The sequence below is a fragment of the Ursus arctos genome, unplaced genomic scaffold (genome assembly GCF_023065955.2).
Source record: "Ursus arctos isolate Adak ecotype North America unplaced genomic scaffold, UrsArc2.0 scaffold_16, whole genome shotgun sequence".
Classification (NCBI taxonomy): Eukaryota; Metazoa; Chordata; class Mammalia; order Carnivora; family Ursidae; genus Ursus; species Ursus arctos.
In genome coordinates, this window is record NW_026622830.1 from 33,848,237 (window position 1) to 33,867,354 (window position 19,118).

Below are 19,118 nucleotides of genomic sequence, written 5' to 3' on the forward strand. Positions count from 1 at the left end.
GGGGAGAAAGAGGAAATGTTTCTTTATATTTGTTTTATGGGGTGTTTCCCGGAGTGAGCCCAGCTGTACTCAGTGTTTGAACACACAAGTCCTAGCTGCCCAGAGTAACCAGAAACACCCACGTACACAGCCCGTGTGCTGGTGGGGCGGCCGGGCCACAGCTGGGATTGGCCTTCCGGCTTCTCTCAGTAAGAATCGGAGAAAGAGGCCCTGGGATCCCAGGTGGTCATTGCTTTGTTTCGTGATCCTGTAGATTCTTTTCTTTCCAAGGAGAAAGATGTTGCATGAGTTACGACACTCTCTTGTTCTTTACAGAATGATGAAATTGAGCCTACAGCCTTTACATACGAAAAGTTCTATGAACTGACACAAAAGATTTGTCCTCGGACAGATATAGAGGATCTTTTTAAAAAAATGTAAGTTCTCCTTAGGAGAAAATGTCACATTCTTGTCCCTTTAGATTTTTAAAACATTTTTTATGGTAATGTTTGAATATAGTATGTTGGGAATCTGTAGGATTATGTAGCTAGGGTTATGTTTACCCCTTAGTTTATCACTGTAAAAGTTCACTCGGAGTTTTGGAGAAACTTTTACAAAAATTAATGGCAGCACCTGGAACGATTTTTTTTTTTTCCTCCCCTTGCATTGGCTTTACTAACGACCTACAATTTTAACCTGCTCCTTTAGGTATTAACCCATTATGTGAACTAACTAGATTTGATTTGGAATGTTATTATGTTGTTGAAAAGTTCATTCATTCTACTTATTTCAAATGGATGACTTACATGTTGTTTTTAAAATAACCGCTTTCGATAATACAGAAAAGAATTGCAGACATCTTCTGTGAGCTAGCGGGAGTGTTTTCTTTCTCTTGTTGTTGGGTTGTTGTTTTTTGTTGTTGTTGTTCTTACAAACAGTCTCTGGCCATTTTAAGAATACACCACTACTTCAGGGTTAGAAGATAAGTTTAGAATTATCATCAACAAATGTCAACATGTAAATCGTACCTACTGTAGCGTCATATACAAAAACTTACTTTTTCTAATAAATTTCTTTTCAGCAATGGAGACAAAACTGATTATTTAACGGTAGACCAATTAGTGAGCTTTCTAAATGAAGTAAGCTTTTTCATACATTAACTCCATAAAGTCTGTGTGCAGTGGCTTGCCTCCGCCAGCGTCCCCATTGCATGCCCGCATCATATGCCCTATTTGCTTTGCTTCTGACCTGCTGATCTTTCCATATGGCTTTCTTTACCAGGTGCAAAAATCAGCTGCTCCTCCTGTGTGTTCATGCACTTCCTACACGTTGGCTTTGCACACTGCTTTTTTTTGTTGGTTTTCTTGCTGTGACGTATAGCTCTGGTTCTGTGTGCGCGTGTGAGTTTTATAATATGTTCATTTAATTAAACGTGTCTGTGTTTTTGCAAGATGATATTGAAGGTACTTTTTTTTTTTCTCCTACTGATCTCATTAAATAGAGAATGGATTGAAATTACCACACTGTAGTTGGATTCTTCATTGCTAACTTTTTCTCATACCTTTGCATGGACTGGAAAGCTTTATTTTTGTCTCTTAATGGATTGCATGTAAGAACGATATGTAGGTTCCAAGAGAATATTTTGACAACGAGCACAACAGTGGAGTTCCTGGGTGAAAATAGAGTACATATTAGGCCAATTAGATTGCAGGTCAAATTTTTACATTTTATTTTTGTAACAAGCTTAGGGCTCATTTTAGAATATGATTCACTCAACAACCAACGCTGGTTGACAGCATTTGCTTAAGCACCAGAGAAAAATATTTTGGAACACGTAAAGGTTGCAACTTTTGTTACAACTAAAATTAAACTTTTTTTTTTTCTTTACACGTACAAAAGAATGTTCTGTTCAGTGAGACCCATTAAAGCCCTTGCTAATCCTAAATGGAAAATGTCCCTTTTTTTCTAGCACATTAATGGAATGGACAATATATTTTTGTTTCAAAACAATTTTTAATATAATTTAACCGTTATACCATGTAAAGAGAGAACATTTGAAGAGAGAGTGTCATGCCGGTATTGCCCCAAAGAACAGGCAACAGGAAGACTGTGATTTGCCAGTTTGTAGAGCCAAATCACGTCTTTGCCAAAGGGCTTCTCTCTTCTTGCCCTGGTAGGACTCAGTGGCTCCCAGTTGGTAGGGTTGCCCCCGACAAAGCTATGATAACCAGAGCCTAAAAGCCCTAGTGGCTGGAAGACTAGCTTCTCTGTTCATCAGCACAAATGCCTCCACTCTTAAGAAGCCTTTCAGTACAATACAATATTTATTTTACTTGAAAACATTTCAAGTTTTTCCACCCCACTAGTTTTTGGTCATGCGAATACTATGTTTATAATCTTTACCCAGATATTATCCACATTCCTGTACCACCGTCACTCAGAAGTTAAGTTGCCTTGCTTTGTTTCCTTTAACTCCTTCCCCCTCTTCTGCTTTATTTTTAAGATTTATTGTTTTATTTCCTTCAGCTTCTTCATGCACTTTGGGTCACTGATCATCTTAAGTTTTGATGAGATGGACAGGGAAGGCTTGCTTTTTGCTAAAGAGGGAAGACCGTTGGGAGGCATGGAGAAAAATCTATATCATCAGTTTGCTACTTCCTAGAAACAAGGTCTCTTGTGCACTCGGAGATGAAGGCATCTATTAAACACTACAGGAACCTTCCTATATGTGTCACTGTGAAAAGAAAGAAAGAATTCTGAAGTCTTGAGGATGGGTATGGTGTTCATGGACTCTTATCTCATGCCTTTCCTCTTAATAGGTTGTTTTTGTAAGCCTACCCAGTCTTCACTTGTCATTTTTATAAGTCTAAGACATAACATTTAATTTTTAAAAGATATGATCACCAATGCTTTCTGGCTCTGCCATCTAAATTCTTTCTTCAAATACTTACTATTTGATAAGCTTTTCTATATCACTGTCACAGTGGCCAGTAGCACTCATTTGTTTTTATATTTTCTTCTGCTTGGCTTCTCATTCGTGGTAAGAAAGCACTTTTTGGGGTGGGACACATGGAATCAGTGTGATTCTTGATTTCTTTAGATCATAGAGATGCTAAGATGGTCCAGGAAAGTGTACAGCCTTTATTTTTAATCAAAGTGCCCAAATCTCATCCTTTTCTATCCTGGCAAACTGAATTGGAAAGACTAGATACCAATCTGAATGTATCCTTGAAGAAGTTTGTCAAACTTAGAAAACATTCTGCCAGCTCCTTGTACCCTCTCTTTTGAATCCTACATTGGCTCTTCTCCTCTCTCTAAAATCAGAAGCACCCTTTAGGCAGAACACCTTCAAAACCCATAATGAAAGGAGATAGCATTCACTCGAGAAGGAAGCAGGCATTGCAGCGTAAGAGTCTCTGGTTCCAAAACCTTAGATCTAAATGTTTTCAAAATGCCATAGCTACATAGTGTCAACAAGCCAAAATTCAACATTGTGTTAGAAGCCCCGGATTATGCAATAAGACAGGAAAAATAAATGAATACAAAAGGACAAGGCCTCACTCATCGTTTGATGATGATTGAGTACCCTATCAAAAACTATCAACTGAAAAACTCTTTGAATAAGAGTTCAGCAAAATAACCAGAGAAATGATTGACAAAGCAAAAATCAATAGACACATATATACCAGCATTAACCAATTAGAATAAGTAATAGAGAAAAAGGTGATGCTGCCTCCCACCACTTCCCAGTTTATAAATCCTTGCACTCTCTAGATGAAATTTTATGTTCAGTGTACTCATGTCTATCTCCAGGAAGCTGGAATGAGAGGAGAGACCACTGGCCATTTACTATCTTGGTCACCATGTAGGGGTTTGTACCATCTCCTCCCTTTCCGTGTCATCAGTACTTACTAGCTTTTCAGTAGTAGCTTTAGCCCTGCTTCTCATGTGCTTCTCAGTATCTCCTTCAAGTGTGATCCAGGGGCCAGCAGCAGCAGCATCCTATGGGAGCTTGTTAGAAATGCAGAATCTTGGGTCCCATCCCAGACCTACTGACTTGGAATCTGCATTTAACAACACCTCCAGGTGATTGGTCTGCACATTAAAGTTTGTGAAGCAGTGTCCTAGTGGATTACCTGAATTCCTCCTTCGAATGCTTAGTGTGGATGGGAAGAATGTGAGAGCATCATATACCTTCTGTTACTGTCTATGATGGATTTAGTCATGGAAATCCACCACTCAGATCTAAAATTTTGCCACAGCTATGCCTCTTTGTCCCATCAGTGGACCAAGAGAAACTTTTCTTCTTCCTGTTTTATGGAAATAGTAAACCAGAGTCTGGGAGAGCTGGTAAAGGTACTCACTGTGAGCTGCCATGTGATTAGATACTGCTTCCAACTCAGTTCTCTATCTGTGGTGGGGCTAATTCATGTCCCTGGGCTTCAGTTAATTTCACCTCTCTTTCTGTATTTCCAATGAGAAGCTAAATTGATTTCAGTTTTACCTTCATTCTCTCACAAAGATGATAACTGAGGGGGAAAGCCTACAGAATCAGGAGATGCATGGAGGGCTGGAGAGAGAGATCAAGATGAGAAAAAGAGGAAAAAGGTCTTAGATGACCACAATAATCCAGAATTCGCTTTATTTTCTTGATGCTAGTGATCTCCCCCCGCCTCACACACATTATATGATCACGTTAGGGATAGACCCATTTATTTATGTATTTATCTTGCAGTTACGTAGGAAAGGGTCTGTGATAGCTTTCCATTTATAATATCTTTATTCTTTAATACATAGACACAGAAAGAGGAGGTATTTAGTGTTACGGGTAAGCCTACTCTTGCACATTATTCCTTTATCTTCTTTATATCTCTTCTGAATATTTTTTTGTCGACATCTGTCCCAATGCTGCTTGGGTTAAAGCCAGTTGACACCTTTTGTCAATAAGAGTAAGGACATAATAATGGCGTAACAACCACTGTCTCCTCATGCACGTGGGCACAGTTCTGTGACCTATTTTCAGAAGCTGTTTAGATCTCACTTTACAAAGCTCTGGATGTCCAGAGGTGAATGTTGTAGGTACATTGCTTCCCCAAATCCCCACGGAAAACCGGGGATCCTTCAGAATTGTGAAACATTTGCCCCACTGTGCTTACATTCATGTGGGATTCTTCAGCAAACTTATTACTCTGAGATCACCTGGAAGTGATCTTTTTCCTCTTTGTTGTTTCATATAAAAATTATGGTTTCATGACTCTAATGCAAATCTTATTATCTGCTTCCTTGCCTTCAGATTATCCAGAGTGCACCATGTTTCCTTTTTGAAACGTGCAAGTTTTAGTGAAGCAAAGGTTATGTTATCTGGTGGAGTGATGCAAAGACAAATGCAGTTTCATACTGTCTGCTTTAATGCTTATTTGCTATATTTAAATGTACAATTAGGGGATTATAATACATCCATTTTAGGGCTTGGTTTCTTGGCTTTTGCTTCTGATAGGCAGGATATTCTAGGGAATATCGTGCCCTGGGACTAAATTTTAATAGACTTCAATTAGGAGGACTTCTCAAACATTTATCATTCTATCCTCTCAGGACTTAGGTGTTTGGGTTTGTTTTTTATATTACTGATATGCAAATATGTTAAAATGCATACTTTTACATGTTAGAGCAGTGTTCCTTAAACTTGAACATATCAGAATCACCTGGAAAGTTTGTCAAAATGCAGATTCATGGGTTCTACCCCAGAGAACAAGATCTGGTAGGTCTTTGGTGGGGCCTGAGAATCTGCATTTTAATTCCCAGGTGCGGGAGATGCCACTGCTGCCATCAACAGATGACATTATAAGTCATGCGGGGCTCACATGCATATATATGCATATAAAGAGCACCTAGGAGCTTCTGGGTTCCCCCTCCTTTACCTAATTTAATCTTTTCTCTCCCCTGCAGCTTAATCTCTTCTTTGTCTCACTTTTTTAATTCATATGGATTTGCCCCATCATCTCCATGAGTCCAGAATTCTTACCAATGAGCTTCTCTTTAAATAAAAAAAAAAAAAAAAAAACCCTACTTTTAATAAGGGAGTGAAATACAGTGGCCAACCATGAAAATAACTGCAATGGGGTCTAAAAAGGACCTTTCCTTCCATGTCCATCTTCTTCCGTGATGGTATTTTACAGACACGGGAGAAGAAATGTGCCTATAAAGAGTTTTCTGTTCGTTTGTTTATTTGTTTGTTTTTAAAATGATGCATTCTCACCAGAGGGGTGGTGCTCGCCATGCCCTTGAATGGCGGCCTCTAGAGTTGCATGCTGCCCATCCATTTCATAACTAAGGTCGTAGCATGCCTTCACGTGCCTGGCATTCCACGGTCCACCTCAGTTTCTCTCTGCGTACCCATGAGTTTTGTTTTTTATGGTTTCAAGGCCTGTTGTTAATATAACAGTTTCTGCTCTAGCACGTGCATGGACGTGAGCTGTTGTGAGCTGTAATTTCTTAGATTACAACAGAAGCATGCTTCATTGGGATAAACTGACCAAAAGATACCAATTCCTTATGAGTTAACACTCTTACCTGGGCGAAGAGATGGGAGGACCAGAATAGGCTAAGCCACAAGCGCTTGAGGAAATTACATCGTGCGTGTTGCGTTGGCCAAAGGCATTCATTCCGTGTTACCCCACTTTTCAAACTTTCATTTCAAAACAAATGGGGAAGGGAAATCCATATGAACCTTTAACAATTGTTTCTCAAACAACTTCTCAATACTCTTTTTCAACGTCTGTGCATATATTTGGGTAAAGAAATGTCACCAAGGTTCTACCCGTTGACCAGGTTTTGCTCACATCTGCTTATCTGCCATTATTTCCATAGAAGTTATAGATTTGCTGAATGACCAGGGTCCAATTCATGGTGAACATTAAGGAAGTTTCATGGACCCGCTGCCTCCAGATATAGACACACAAATACAGACACACACACAACACACACATATACAAAATGATTGTAGCTGAGTCAGTATGTTGGACTTTTTTCGCCACTGTTGTGGAGTTCGGATGACGGAACTGCAGAAATGGCATTGTTCCTGGTGCCTCCCATAGTCCCATGAGCATCCACGTGCTGATTTGAAAAGAATGGCATCACCAGCTTCCTAAGTGCCTTAATCAGTCATGGACTCCCCTTGCCTGGAGAATTTCCTCAGGGCAAACCCAGTTCTAGTTCATAGTGAAAAAGCCTTTCTGAACTACTGATACTCAAATACAAATTTTCATATTGTCAATGATTATATATATATATATATATATATATATATATATATATATCATTGTGCTGATTGTCATCATTATTATAACTGATTTGATTTGATAAATATTTACTCAAGAAAATGAAGTTTGCAAACTGCCCAAGAAATCTTTTCTTTATGTAAAAAAAAGAAAAAATGATGAAAATGAAATGATGTTTGCCTGTTTTAACCTTAGGGATTTTTTGTTGTTGTTGGTTACTATTGTTTTTCTTTTTTGGCGCTTAAGTTAGCATATTAACTATTTGAGTAATTTGGGGGTTTTTTGTTTTGTTTTGTTTTTGCTTTTATTTTTCCTTTTTTTTTCCCCCCCAAAGATTTTTGACCTTACTTTTTATAGATATTTATGCCAAATCTCTCACCTGTGGTATGGGAACTAGAAGACAGTACAGTTGACATGCACACCATTTTATGTATCCTTTAGCTTTTGAAGGAAAAAAATATATATACTCTGTGTTCTCTTTCTAGTTCAGTGAGGGAAACCAACAAAGCATTCCCAAAGTTGGACTTTTTTTGAAGTATATTTTAGGGAGAAAGACAGGACAGTGAAATCCTATCTTTGTAACTATAAATGTGATATTCTAAATATATCTTATTTTAGAAATTATGTACTTTAGTGATGTGTAATACCCCAAGGGTGAGAAATGTCAACCTAAATGGGGTTATTTTCTCATCATAGCATCAGCGAGACCCTCGACTGAATGAAATTTTATTCCCATTTTATGATGCTAAAAGGGCAATGCAGATCATCGAGATGTATGAGCCTGATGAAGACTTGAAGAAAAAAGGTAATCAAAGTGAAAAAATCATTTTCTTTATTAAAGAAAAAGCAAGACTATATTCAACTTTAAACATTCTTGAATTTTAGTTAAAGACATCTTTAAATGTGTTGGAGCTCCCTAGAGCCAAGGATTTTTAATGGACTGATTTTTTTCCCCCTAAGTTACTATAAATTTTACCTTACATCAGAATCTGCCCATGCTGCCTGAGGTATAATGTAAATTTATTATATTCTTAAACACATAGTAGTGATCTTTTCCCCATTGTACTCTCTTCTATTCGATCTTTAGTATTGCCTAATACTCAAACTGCAAAGATGCCCATACAGTCTGTGTTTGCAATCTTGGAAGGAATTTCACATCTTATAAAAGTTTATACCTTCTTTTTCCCCCTTTTGTTTTGCCAAGCCAAGTAAATTTTAATACATGATTTGAGGAGCCTTCCCATCATTAGACCTCTGTTACGGAATACAAATGCAACTGATAAGAAATTAAATGGTCAGGAATCAATTTCACAAATTATTGGGGTTTCTGAACATTTGCCTCTTTCAATGAAACATTGGGAAGAGTGCGCTATCCATGCCAATATTTGACAAAGAAAAGACATGGAGAGGAAATTGAAGATGGGTCTCGTAGCAGTGGGAGGCACCTGCAAAGGATGGCAGAGGTGACACTACCGTAATTGAACAGGAAGTCCTGAGACAAGAGATACATGAGCTACGGCCTCGGCCTTGTGTCCCAGCGGAAAGTTGAAGGGAGATTCAGGTTCAAGTTCTCTCTCTCCCAAGTGCCCCTGGGTATTACGGCCTCTAGTTTCTGAGTTTCTTTGTATCTCAGTGAAAATGGCTGAAAGGTTTATATAATCTCTGGACCCGCATAGAACCTGTGTATATGCATGCTGGCCCCCTATACCATATGACCCACCCCTGATATTTTTCCAAGTCAATAGACGTACACTTATACTTCCTGCTAAGGCCCCAGATACCTCCTTTCAGCAAGAGTCCCTCTTTATTTACCTTTCTACAAACACTCTGAGTATAATTATTTATTCTACGTTGCATGGGATTAAAGCGAAGGGAGGGGTGGCTTGATAGATAATAGACCACTTTGTAGTATTTGATTTGATTCTTGTTGCTCTCCTGTCACTGTGTGACCTTGAGCAAGGGACTCTATTCCTGGGCCTCGGTTTCCCTGCTTGGAACCTGGTGGAGCCCATACAGTCAACTAGTATTTAGCTCCCCTACTTTCATTTCTTCAAGTTTATAGAGGGCTGACTGGGTGCCAAGCACTCTGCCAGATGTTGGGGATTCAAAAGTAAGTAAGGCAGTCGTGATCTGTTGAGGGATGGGACTCAGCAGTTCCTCGGCAGTACGATGAATGTTATGATAGAGGTGTGACTCTCGTTATTTCCAAAGTCCCTCCAGGTCCTAAAGTCTATGAAATGACATTGACACGTCTAAAAATCATAGCTTCACCATTTCACAAATGACAGAAATTTTAGAAGTCTGCCATTCTTAAGTATGGGTGAGAATGTGGTGCAAAAGGCGTTATAAACTTCCAGGAGGAGCCTAAATTGGCACAAGCAACCACCTTTTTGAATATTTTGGCAATAATTGGTAGAGTGGAAAATATGCCCCTCCTCCAGCCCGGCCTTTCCATCTCCAGGTATGCAACCTAGAGAATCTCCCATATCGATATGTTCCCAGCTCTAGATGTCAGAGGAAGTGCACTCACCCAGGCCAGGGGCTTTACATTTCTTCTACACACATAACTTCAAATTCTCCACTCCTAACCTCTGACTTCAACTACAGATCTGCGGTAGAACGCTCCATGTGGATACTGAATGGGCATTTCAAATGTATATGTACAATATGTTTTGATTCTCCCTGCCCGCAGACCTGTTCCTTTCTCAGCCTAGAAAATGGTACCATGATTCACCCAGATTTTCAAGCCAAAACTCTTGGGATCTTCCTTGACTTGCTTTCGTTCTTTCACATCACTTCTGATTCATCAGCAAAACCTACCAGATCTATCCTCACAATAAGTCCTGAATAAATCACTTCTCACCATCTCTACCTTCATCCGACTATCTCAAGCCAACGTCATGTCTTCCTGGATGATGCCAATTGACTTTTAAGTAGCCGTCTTCTTTCCACTCAGTGCCCTACAGTTTATGCTCCACACAGCAGCCAGACTAAACCTTTAAAAACAAAATCTAATCATGTTATTCCACTCTTCAGAAGCCTCCAGAGTCTTCCCAACACACTTAGAGTAAAATCCACAGTACTTAGCAAAGACTTCAGTCCAACTGATGTCGCTTTTGGCTTTCTCTCCAGCCTCGTATCTAACTACCCCTCGGCCACACACTCCTGCGTCAAGGTCTTTGCACTTGCTGATCCCTTTACATGGGATGATGCCCCAGGTGCCCATGTGGCTTGATCCCTGCTCGTGAACGTGACCTCCTCAGAAGGGCTTTTGCTGGCCACGTATCTAACAAAGCATCCTGGTCATTCTTGATCACCTACATTCCCTGCTTTCTATTTCCTTCTAGCACTTGCATGACATTACATGATACTTATATTTATTTGCTAATATATTCATTCTCTTGCCCATAATACGTTTCGTGAAGGCTGGGTGTGTCTGTTTCTCCCATCACTTCATCTGTCCCAGTGCCTTAAAAAGTACTTGCTCTTAGAATGGATGTGTGTGCCCAAGGAGACAGGTGCACAGATTTTTATTGTAGTATGTTTAGTTATAATTAGAAATTTCCTAAATACCCATCAACAGAATCATGGACAATAAATGGGTGTATTCATATATGGACCTACTCTACCTTCTTCAGTCCTACGGACTACCACCATACATACTGCTACACATTATTCAGGGAAAAATAAATGACCAAGAGCTATTTATATTAACCGGACAAGTCTAAGAAAATGTAAAAATAGCAAATTGCATATGCAAATAGTGGAATATCTTTTATATCAGCTTTTAAATATTCACAACTACCTATTTGGATAAAGGCATTACGAAGCCGTTTGGAGAATGTTCAATACAAGAAGTCGGGCACGGCTGTCTACAAGGGAGTAGAAAGAGGGACTGCAGTAGGGTGGAGGGTTGGAGCACAGGGTGCTGCCAAGGCCTCTGCAATTATGTATGCCTCTGAAAAATGTAAAGCAAATAAGGTAAAATGTTACAAAGCTGTGGTGTAGGTCCTTTGGTATTTATTATGCTATCATCTGTACTTTTCTATAACCTTGAAATCCGTTCATACCTTGTAAATGCTTATATAAAAACAAAAGGCTGAAGCAGCCGATGGTTGACAGGAGATGTAGAAATATTGATCTCTTCTTCTGAGACCACAGGGGCCCTATATCAGAAAGGACTGACCGAAATGAACAGTGGCTCTTGGGGCCACATTTCAAGGACGACCGAATACTGTCCTCACCAGTCCCACACCCTGTTTCATAGGTAAAAGAGGAGAAAGGAGTTGTTTAACCCCGGAGAGGCTGCTCACCCCTTCTCTGATACAGTGAGAACAGTAGTGCCCTACAGTTGCGGGTTTTCCTCTTGAGCCCAACACGGGGCTTGAACTCACCATCCTGAGATCAAGACCTGAGCTGAGATCAAGAGTCGGACACTTAACCAACTGGGTCAGCAAGGCGCCCCTGTTTTCTGCTTTTTTAAGAGCCCCTCTCGTGTGTATTCTCCCTTACCTGGAAAGTGGGTGTGGCCAGTATTGCCCCCCCCCCCCCAATTTGACGGAAGAGGAGGTTGAGGCCCAAGAATATAAGTAGTGAGTGGTAGAAACGGAACTGACGAAGGTTGACCCCTGGTCGCCACAGCTCCTGGGGCTGCGCTTCTGAGCTCAGGGAATCATGGACTTCTGCCATCCTGTGTACACAAGCAGAATGCCACCTGTCTTGTGGAATGCGTTAGGTTACGTGTAATGTTATTTTGTTCACGTTCTGAAGGGAAAGAGACTGTGAAGTTTTTACTCCTGATTAAGCTGCCTCAACTTGCATGAAGAAAAACGTGAGACATGTATCTTCCGAGCCACCTGTCTACTAACTGTCTTTTCTCCCCTAGGCCTCATATCAAGCGACGGGTTTTGCAGATATCTGATGTCCGATGAAAATGCCCCAGTCTTCCTGGATCGTTTAGAACTTTACCAAGAAATGGACCATCCCCTGGCCCACTACTTCATCAGTTCTTCCCACAACACCTATCTCACGGGCCGACAGTTTGGCGGGAAATCTTCAGTAGAAATGTACAGACAGGTGCTCCTGGCTGGTTGCAGGTCAGAAACTTAGGACAGCTCTTTTTTTTTTTTTCTTTGATGATGCCCTTCAATTTAATTGACTTTTCTCTAAAAAAGTAGGAAGTAGTATTCAGAATGACAAGGACATTTTTTCCTTCTCTTTAATGGATTATGCTGGTCATGTAACCTTGAACAGAAAATCTCTGCTCCAAAAAGTTCTAGAATCCTCCTATGGGCCAAAAGACATTTTTTACTATAAATTTTAAATATCACCCTCAAATAAATAAATATACCCCCCCCTCAAAATTGCAAAAAAACAAAATTTTTCAAGAAGTCATGTTAAGTTTCTTATTGGTCTGAGCATTTGCAAATTTAGTTCTACTTAATGCTAAAAGTTCTAAAATGTCATTCTTTGAGAATAAACATGATTGAAAATGGCTTTTCTTCTATAGAAATTGACAAATATTTGAGGTTTAAAATATGGGAAAGAATGCTGAAAGTAAAAAATAAGAACTTTAGTTGCATTATGATATTTTTTCTTGGCTATCAATAACCATGCTTAGTTTTTAATGACTCACTATTTTTGTGTATGGAGAGACTCTATGGAAATGACATCACTGCTTCTGTCTCCGAATACTTGACACAATGAGAACATTTTCTTTTATGACCGGAGTAACATCATTTCACCCAACAAAATTTTAAACTTTTTTCTTTAACATCATCATCTAAAATCCAGCCCATATACAGATGTTCCCAGTTGTCCCCAAATTGTCCTTCATTGTAGCTTTGTCATGACTAGAATTTCATCCAAAACCTCACTGGTGGTTATATCTCCTAAGTTTGTCTTAATCTCTCACCATTCCTTTTTGATGACACCACATGACAAAGAATATAATGTGATTTTAGCCTGCATACTCCATGAAATAATCACGTTACTTATTCCGTGTTCTTCTTCTATAAGAAAACAACTTATTTTGATGTCTCTTCTTTTAATTTGCTCACACACACTCTCTTATTGTAAGGGTTCAATATTGTAATTTCGCTGTGTGTCTAGATGTGTTGAACTTGACTGTTGGGATGGAAAAGGTGAAGACCAAGAACCAATAATAACTCATGGAAAAGCAATGTGTACAGATATCCTTTTTAAGGTAAGTTTCAAAATAGCCATAGTCTTTTCCAAACTATCACAGAGATCGATGGAGTGGAGAAAACAAATTATTCATTTTCTCAAGCATTGTACCTTCATATTCCTTTCTTCCAGTTTTGAAGAGAAAGTCAAGAAAAATGTTTTCAACCCCTTCGTAGCGCCATCTTTTTCTAACTTTGCTGCTTTCAAAGGGTGACAGTGCCATTTAATGAGGTTTCTCTGCCAGAGTCCCCCTGACTCTAATTACTTTAAAAACAGTCTTTTGTTTTCTTGCTTACTTTGCATTCTTCCTGAAAAACTTCAAGTTCACATAAAAAGATAAACAGAATACATAAAATGAAATAGATTATAAATAATCCCTGTAAGAACAAGAAGTTAAGTGAGCTTAGAGTTTATGAACCCTCAATAAGAAGACCTATAAACTGCCAAGCCATGCCACAATGGGCTCCAAACTTTCTAGAATTCAGTGCATGGAGAGAAACATGATGATTCACAAGATTTGTAAAATAGAAACAGGGCCATGGGTCCAAAGAAGCATCGTTGTTCCCGGTCCTGATGCCAGAGAGAAGGCTTTTCCCCAGGGACCCTGAAAGAGAGGCATCTACGGTTTTACAAACGGGCATTTCAGGAACGGCCTTTGGGTGATCTCTGTGTACAGTTTTCAGGTTGGTTTCTTACAGCACTCCTCAACGTGCTTCAGTGACAGCCTGCCAAAAGACAAGTCAAAAAATGAAATTCTGTGGTTGGCCAATATTCGGGTACATCTGTCTCTGTCAGTTTGGTGCAATTCGGAATAGTTATCGCAACATCAGGAGCAATGGTTCTCAACCCTGCCTACATGTGGGAAATCACCAGGGGTATTTACAAAACAGATGCCCAGGCCCTGTACCCGTAACACTTCATGCATACCATTTCTCTTAGCCAGATGTTGGTGAATTTTGAGCAGCAATGAAGTCAAGATTATGTTCCCTGAGAAGGGATTATACTCCCTGAGAAGTATCAAGAATATATCCAAGTGGGAAGCCATGAGTTTGCCAACCAAACTGACAGGAAACATTGTCCTCTTTAGAGAATTAAGGAACCCAATAAGGAAGCTTAGCTGAAAAGAAGGCTTGGAGGTGAGCAAAGGAGAACCCATGGGCAGAGCCAAAATTTTCCTCAAGGAGTAACTGGTCAACTCCAGTGCATGATCAAGGTCACAGGCGTTTTCACCTGGGAAGAAGCTTTAAGCAAGAATAATTAAAGGACCACTTAGCCATAAGGATGCTCACTGAAATACTCCAGGACTATCTAACCCAAGGCATTAGATGGGTTTCAAATGGACTTCCCTAGATTACTACTGTAATTTTTTTTTTTCCAATTTAACTGAATGGTGGGATTTTCCCTGTGGTTAGCTGTAAGCCAGTAAGAATTTGGGGATTCTTACCAAATATGATGCTGTTGTGGAAACATTGGTTTGAAACCATGCTTTCTAAAGCTAAGCAGAGAGCAAGGGCAGCCATCTGTGGGAAGGACATGCTCAGCTCATTCAAAGCTGTTTCAAATGACCGAGCTTCCAGTCCAGAGACGGGCATCCAGAACACCTCCTGTTTTACCTCACATGTTGCTTGATCAAGGAGAACAACCTCCCTGGTCACCCCCCCCCCCCGCCATTTTCATCAGGCTAATGAGAAACAAGGGCTATTGAATATGTCACAGGAATCTTCATCGAATTAATGAAACGAAGCCAAAACCTCACCTCCTCTTCAACAAGAAAGATGAGCTCTGAACCTGTCTTGCCAGGTAATTGAGCAAGGAACCAGCATGCTATTGAGATGAAATTTCTTGTCAGTTAATAGCACCATAATTTTGGAGAAGTCAAAGGTAGCTTTGAAAAAAAAAAAATGTCATTAACCATTAGTTGCACTTGGGTCTAACCACAAGAGGACTCCACCTGTAAAGGTGTCAAGGTGAATGGGTTCTCTAGGTCTTAATTGCCGGAACTGACTTTCTGAAAAGCTGAAATTAATAGCCTTTGAATGGTTTCAAGGTGCCTTAAGTTGTTTTTTTGCTCTTCTCCTTCATTAACACTTTTTATCTTTAAAGGATGTTATTCAAGCCATCAAGGAAACCGCATTTGTCACGTCCGAATATCCTGTAATTCTCTCCTTTGAAAATCACTGCAGGTATAATTTCTACTTGAAGTATCTACTACCCAATCCCCCCTGCTGTGCTACATCTTTTTAAATAGCTGAATAGTTTTGGGAAGTGGTAAGGACACTTGGTCTTATGCAAAAAAAAAAAAAAAGAGAGAGAGAGAGAGGGACAAAAAAAACCCCAAACCACTAAAATACAAAGGGCAAAAACAAGTCATCTTGCTGTGTTGTAGAGATGCTTCCTCTAAAAGGTGAGAGATCAGGACACCTTGCTGAAAGTTCCACTGAGCTGGAAGATTCGGCAATGGATTTGAAAGCAGACTTGCTGAACTTGAAAGCCATTTTTTATTCTGTTTACCAGCTCTTATCCTGGGGGGCCAAATCCACTTTTGACACTATACCAGTTAAAGCCCGTGGTATGTAACCGAGCATCTCACTTAGCCTCAGGAGGACAAGTGTGGATTTTGCAGAGTGGGAGTTCTTAATCACCTAGGAATGGATGTATCTTATTCTTGGACGGTTAATGGATGTTTGAATTTACAAATGCCAGTGTTCTCTCTCTCCAGCAAATATCAACAGTACAAGATGTCCAAATATTGCGAAGATCTATTTGGGGACCTCCTGTTGAAACAAGCACTTGAATCACATCCAGTATGTATTTTTAGAAAACCATATTTCTAACCTGAATGGATTTGTTTTGAAATTCATTTCTAAAGGGTCAAGTAGTGCTAGAGGACTAAAGATCTTCATATTTATTTAAATCCATTGGTATGGAAAGCTTTCGTGCTTCAGACAGATGTGTAGAGAGAGACATAAAATAAACATCTGGTTCAATTTAATTTAGAAGGTCTCAAGGTCTTTATGGTTTTTAAGATCTCTGTCCTAAAGTTTTATAAAATGCCCACTGGCCAAGGGTCTATACTCAGCATTTGTTCTCAACTTGGTTGCATGATAGAATCATCTAGAAGGACTATTAAAAATATCTTTGCCAGGGCCCCACTCAGAGATTCTGAGTTAATTGAGCTGGGTAAGTCCTGAACATGGTGTTTTTAAAAAGCCTTCCAGGTGAATCACTTGTGCACATAGGGTTCAGCACCCATAGGAGCCCACTACTGTGAGAAGTCCCCTAAACTGAAGTCACAGGAGTCTGAAGTTCAAGCTCCCAACTCCAAAACAAATATCTGGGGGTTGCCTGGGTGGCTCAGTCAGTTGAGTGTCTGACTCTTGGTTTTGGCTCAGGTCGTGATCTCAGGGTCATGAGATTGAGCCCCACGTTGACCTCCAAGCTCAGTGCAGAGTTTGCTTGAGATTTTTTCCCCCTCCCTCTCTGCTTCTTCCCCCCCCCCACTTGTGCATGAGCCTGCATGCGTGCTCTGTCTCTCTCTCTCTCTCTCTCTCTCTCTCAAAGAAAGAAAATAAAATCTTTAAAAAAACCAAATACTTGGAAAATGTTATACATAGAATTTTTTAGCTTCATTTTTACACCTGCAAATTGCTTCATAAAGCAAAGAACTTTTCACCTGTGGCCCATAGATAGGCTTTGTGAGGTCTGTGACCTCATTCTAATTGCGTACAATTTTTTTTTGGTATATAATTATTCCAGAGAGTTCTTCGCAGTTTTGTAAGGGTCCATAACCTCCAAGTGGTAAATACCCACTGTCCCAAGATGTCATGAGTAGTAGGAGAGCTCAGGGGATTAAGTAGAAAGTACTCTGTGGTAGTAAAAACACAAACAAAAAACTGGAAGGAAAAAAGAAAATCTAGGACACAAGGATATTTGCATCCCTTGCACCCACCCCGATTGTCTTCAGCCTGTAGACGCCATGCTGCAGGCTCCCTGCCCCCCTGTCTGTGCAGCACTCCCTATTTTCCCTGCATGCCGGCCTGACTTTCGGCTGCCAGTGCCTGCAGCCTTTCGCGTGGGGTGGGTGCTGTGGTCACGGGAGCCTGCTTTGTCCATATGTGAAAGACAGGCCAGAAGTGCCAGAGAGCTCACAGCTCTCCCCCTGAGTCCCCTCACTCCGCAGGAGGGACAGTTCCAGAGCAGCCAAGCTCCCCAGCAGGACCACGTGTCAGCACCCCCCAGAGAGAACTTGCCTGATAACACCCTGTTGGGGTTGGCTGCTTGCCTTCTTCTTCTCACTTTCCCACCCCCTGTTGGACATTCCTGCGCCTCCGCCCAAATAAACTATGGGACTGTTCACATCCTTGTGTCAGAGACTGACTCTGAGGGAGCCCAAACTAAGAAACAGCTCCGACTTTTTAAATGTCATTTTTGTCTCACCTAGGTCCTCTCTTTACTTTGCCGGTTGGGCTAAGGTGCTTGCTTCTGTGGAAAGACTACTGTATTCTTTGTGGAGTGATAAGCACATACGTGAAAAGTGTTGCGGGGAGCATAGGTGAATACACAGGAGAGTGAGACCTCCCTGAAGTAAAAAGCTTTCCATCTTGAGAGGGAGTAGGGGAGACAGCACACAGATAAAACTATAGCTACAAAGGAAGACGGCCTGTGACCTACTGAATACTTACTAGAGATATCCAGGTTCAAGAGAGCTCACTGGGGAATGGACGAGTTACAACAGGCTTCGGAAGGAAGCAGAATTTTGGCAAAGAGCTTTGTTTGGGGTAACACAGACACAGGAGTGCATAGTGTCTTGCATGTAATAAGTAGTATAAAGATTACTTTGAAAAAATGAATGGATGCATGGAAAAGATGGGTGGATGGTGGGGCGGGTAGGTGCATACATGGATGCATGGGAGAATGGGGAATGGGTGACTAGAAACAGCACAGTTGTATGGGTCGGAGGTAAGAGAGGAAAGGACACCGCCTTTGCAGACTTAAATCCAAGCAAACAAAACCACAGTAGAGGTCGGGTTTTAGTAATTGACCACTCCCTTCTTGATTCTCTTACTGAACCTACAAAATCACAGTCCCAAGTATTGGGGTTACATCAGCCTTCTGAGTAAACAGACTTCCTAATACAGCCTAACACTCGGGGGGATCAGGAGAACACTCGACTTCTGCCTGGGAAAGCAGTTCTGACCACAGCTATCACAATGACCCCTCGTACTTTACCCACTACGTAAAAGAAGCAAGACCTGAAGTTGAGCAGGAGCCCCCCCTCCAGCAGCACCCCAGGTCAGACCCAGCTCCTGCTGGGGAGGGTGGAGTGGCTCTGCATAGCTCTGGGAGACTGTGGATGTCAAGTTGGCGGTCTGACTGCCATCTAGTGGATATTGGGCTGTATAACAGGCCTCCGTGCTCACTCTGGGCTGGGAATGAAACTGAAGAAGCACATCATTAATTCAGCCTTTTCTGTTTATCTCTAGCTTGAACCAGGCAGGCCCTTACCATCCCCCAATGACCTCAAAAGAAAAATACTCATCAAAAATAAACGGCTGAAACCTGAGGTTGAAAAAAGTAAGTCAAAGACACACGCCAACGATGAAGCATATACCCATTGTGTGTTTGGACAATTCAGCTGTCTAAAATGAAATCTATTTTAAAACCACGAATTTGGGG

At 40.6% G+C, this 19,118-nt stretch overlaps 1 protein-coding gene across 13 annotated transcripts in view; it reads left to right on the forward strand.

Moving 5' to 3' along the window:
* PLCB4 (phospholipase C beta 4) overlaps positions 1 to 19,118 on the forward strand; it is a 400,851-nt gene that overhangs the window by 306,572 nt on the left and 75,161 nt on the right. For all 13 annotated transcript variants that reach the window (XR_008959400.1, XM_044385683.3, XM_048222092.2 and 10 more), the window contains 8 exons: positions 316 to 416; positions 1,061 to 1,118; positions 7,953 to 8,061; positions 12,142 to 12,352; positions 13,368 to 13,461; positions 15,546 to 15,625; positions 16,162 to 16,246; positions 18,926 to 19,016. Coding sequence is in view for 12 of the 13 variants with exons in the window: in XM_044385683.3 (XP_044241618.1) it covers positions 316 to 416; positions 1,061 to 1,118; positions 7,953 to 8,061; positions 12,142 to 12,352; positions 13,368 to 13,461; positions 15,546 to 15,625; positions 16,162 to 16,246; positions 18,926 to 19,016 (829 nt within the window). In the remaining variant the exon portion in view is untranslated. The remainder of the gene's footprint in view (positions 1 to 315; positions 417 to 1,060; positions 1,119 to 7,952; positions 8,062 to 12,141; positions 12,353 to 13,367; positions 13,462 to 15,545; positions 15,626 to 16,161; positions 16,247 to 18,925; positions 19,017 to 19,118) is intronic.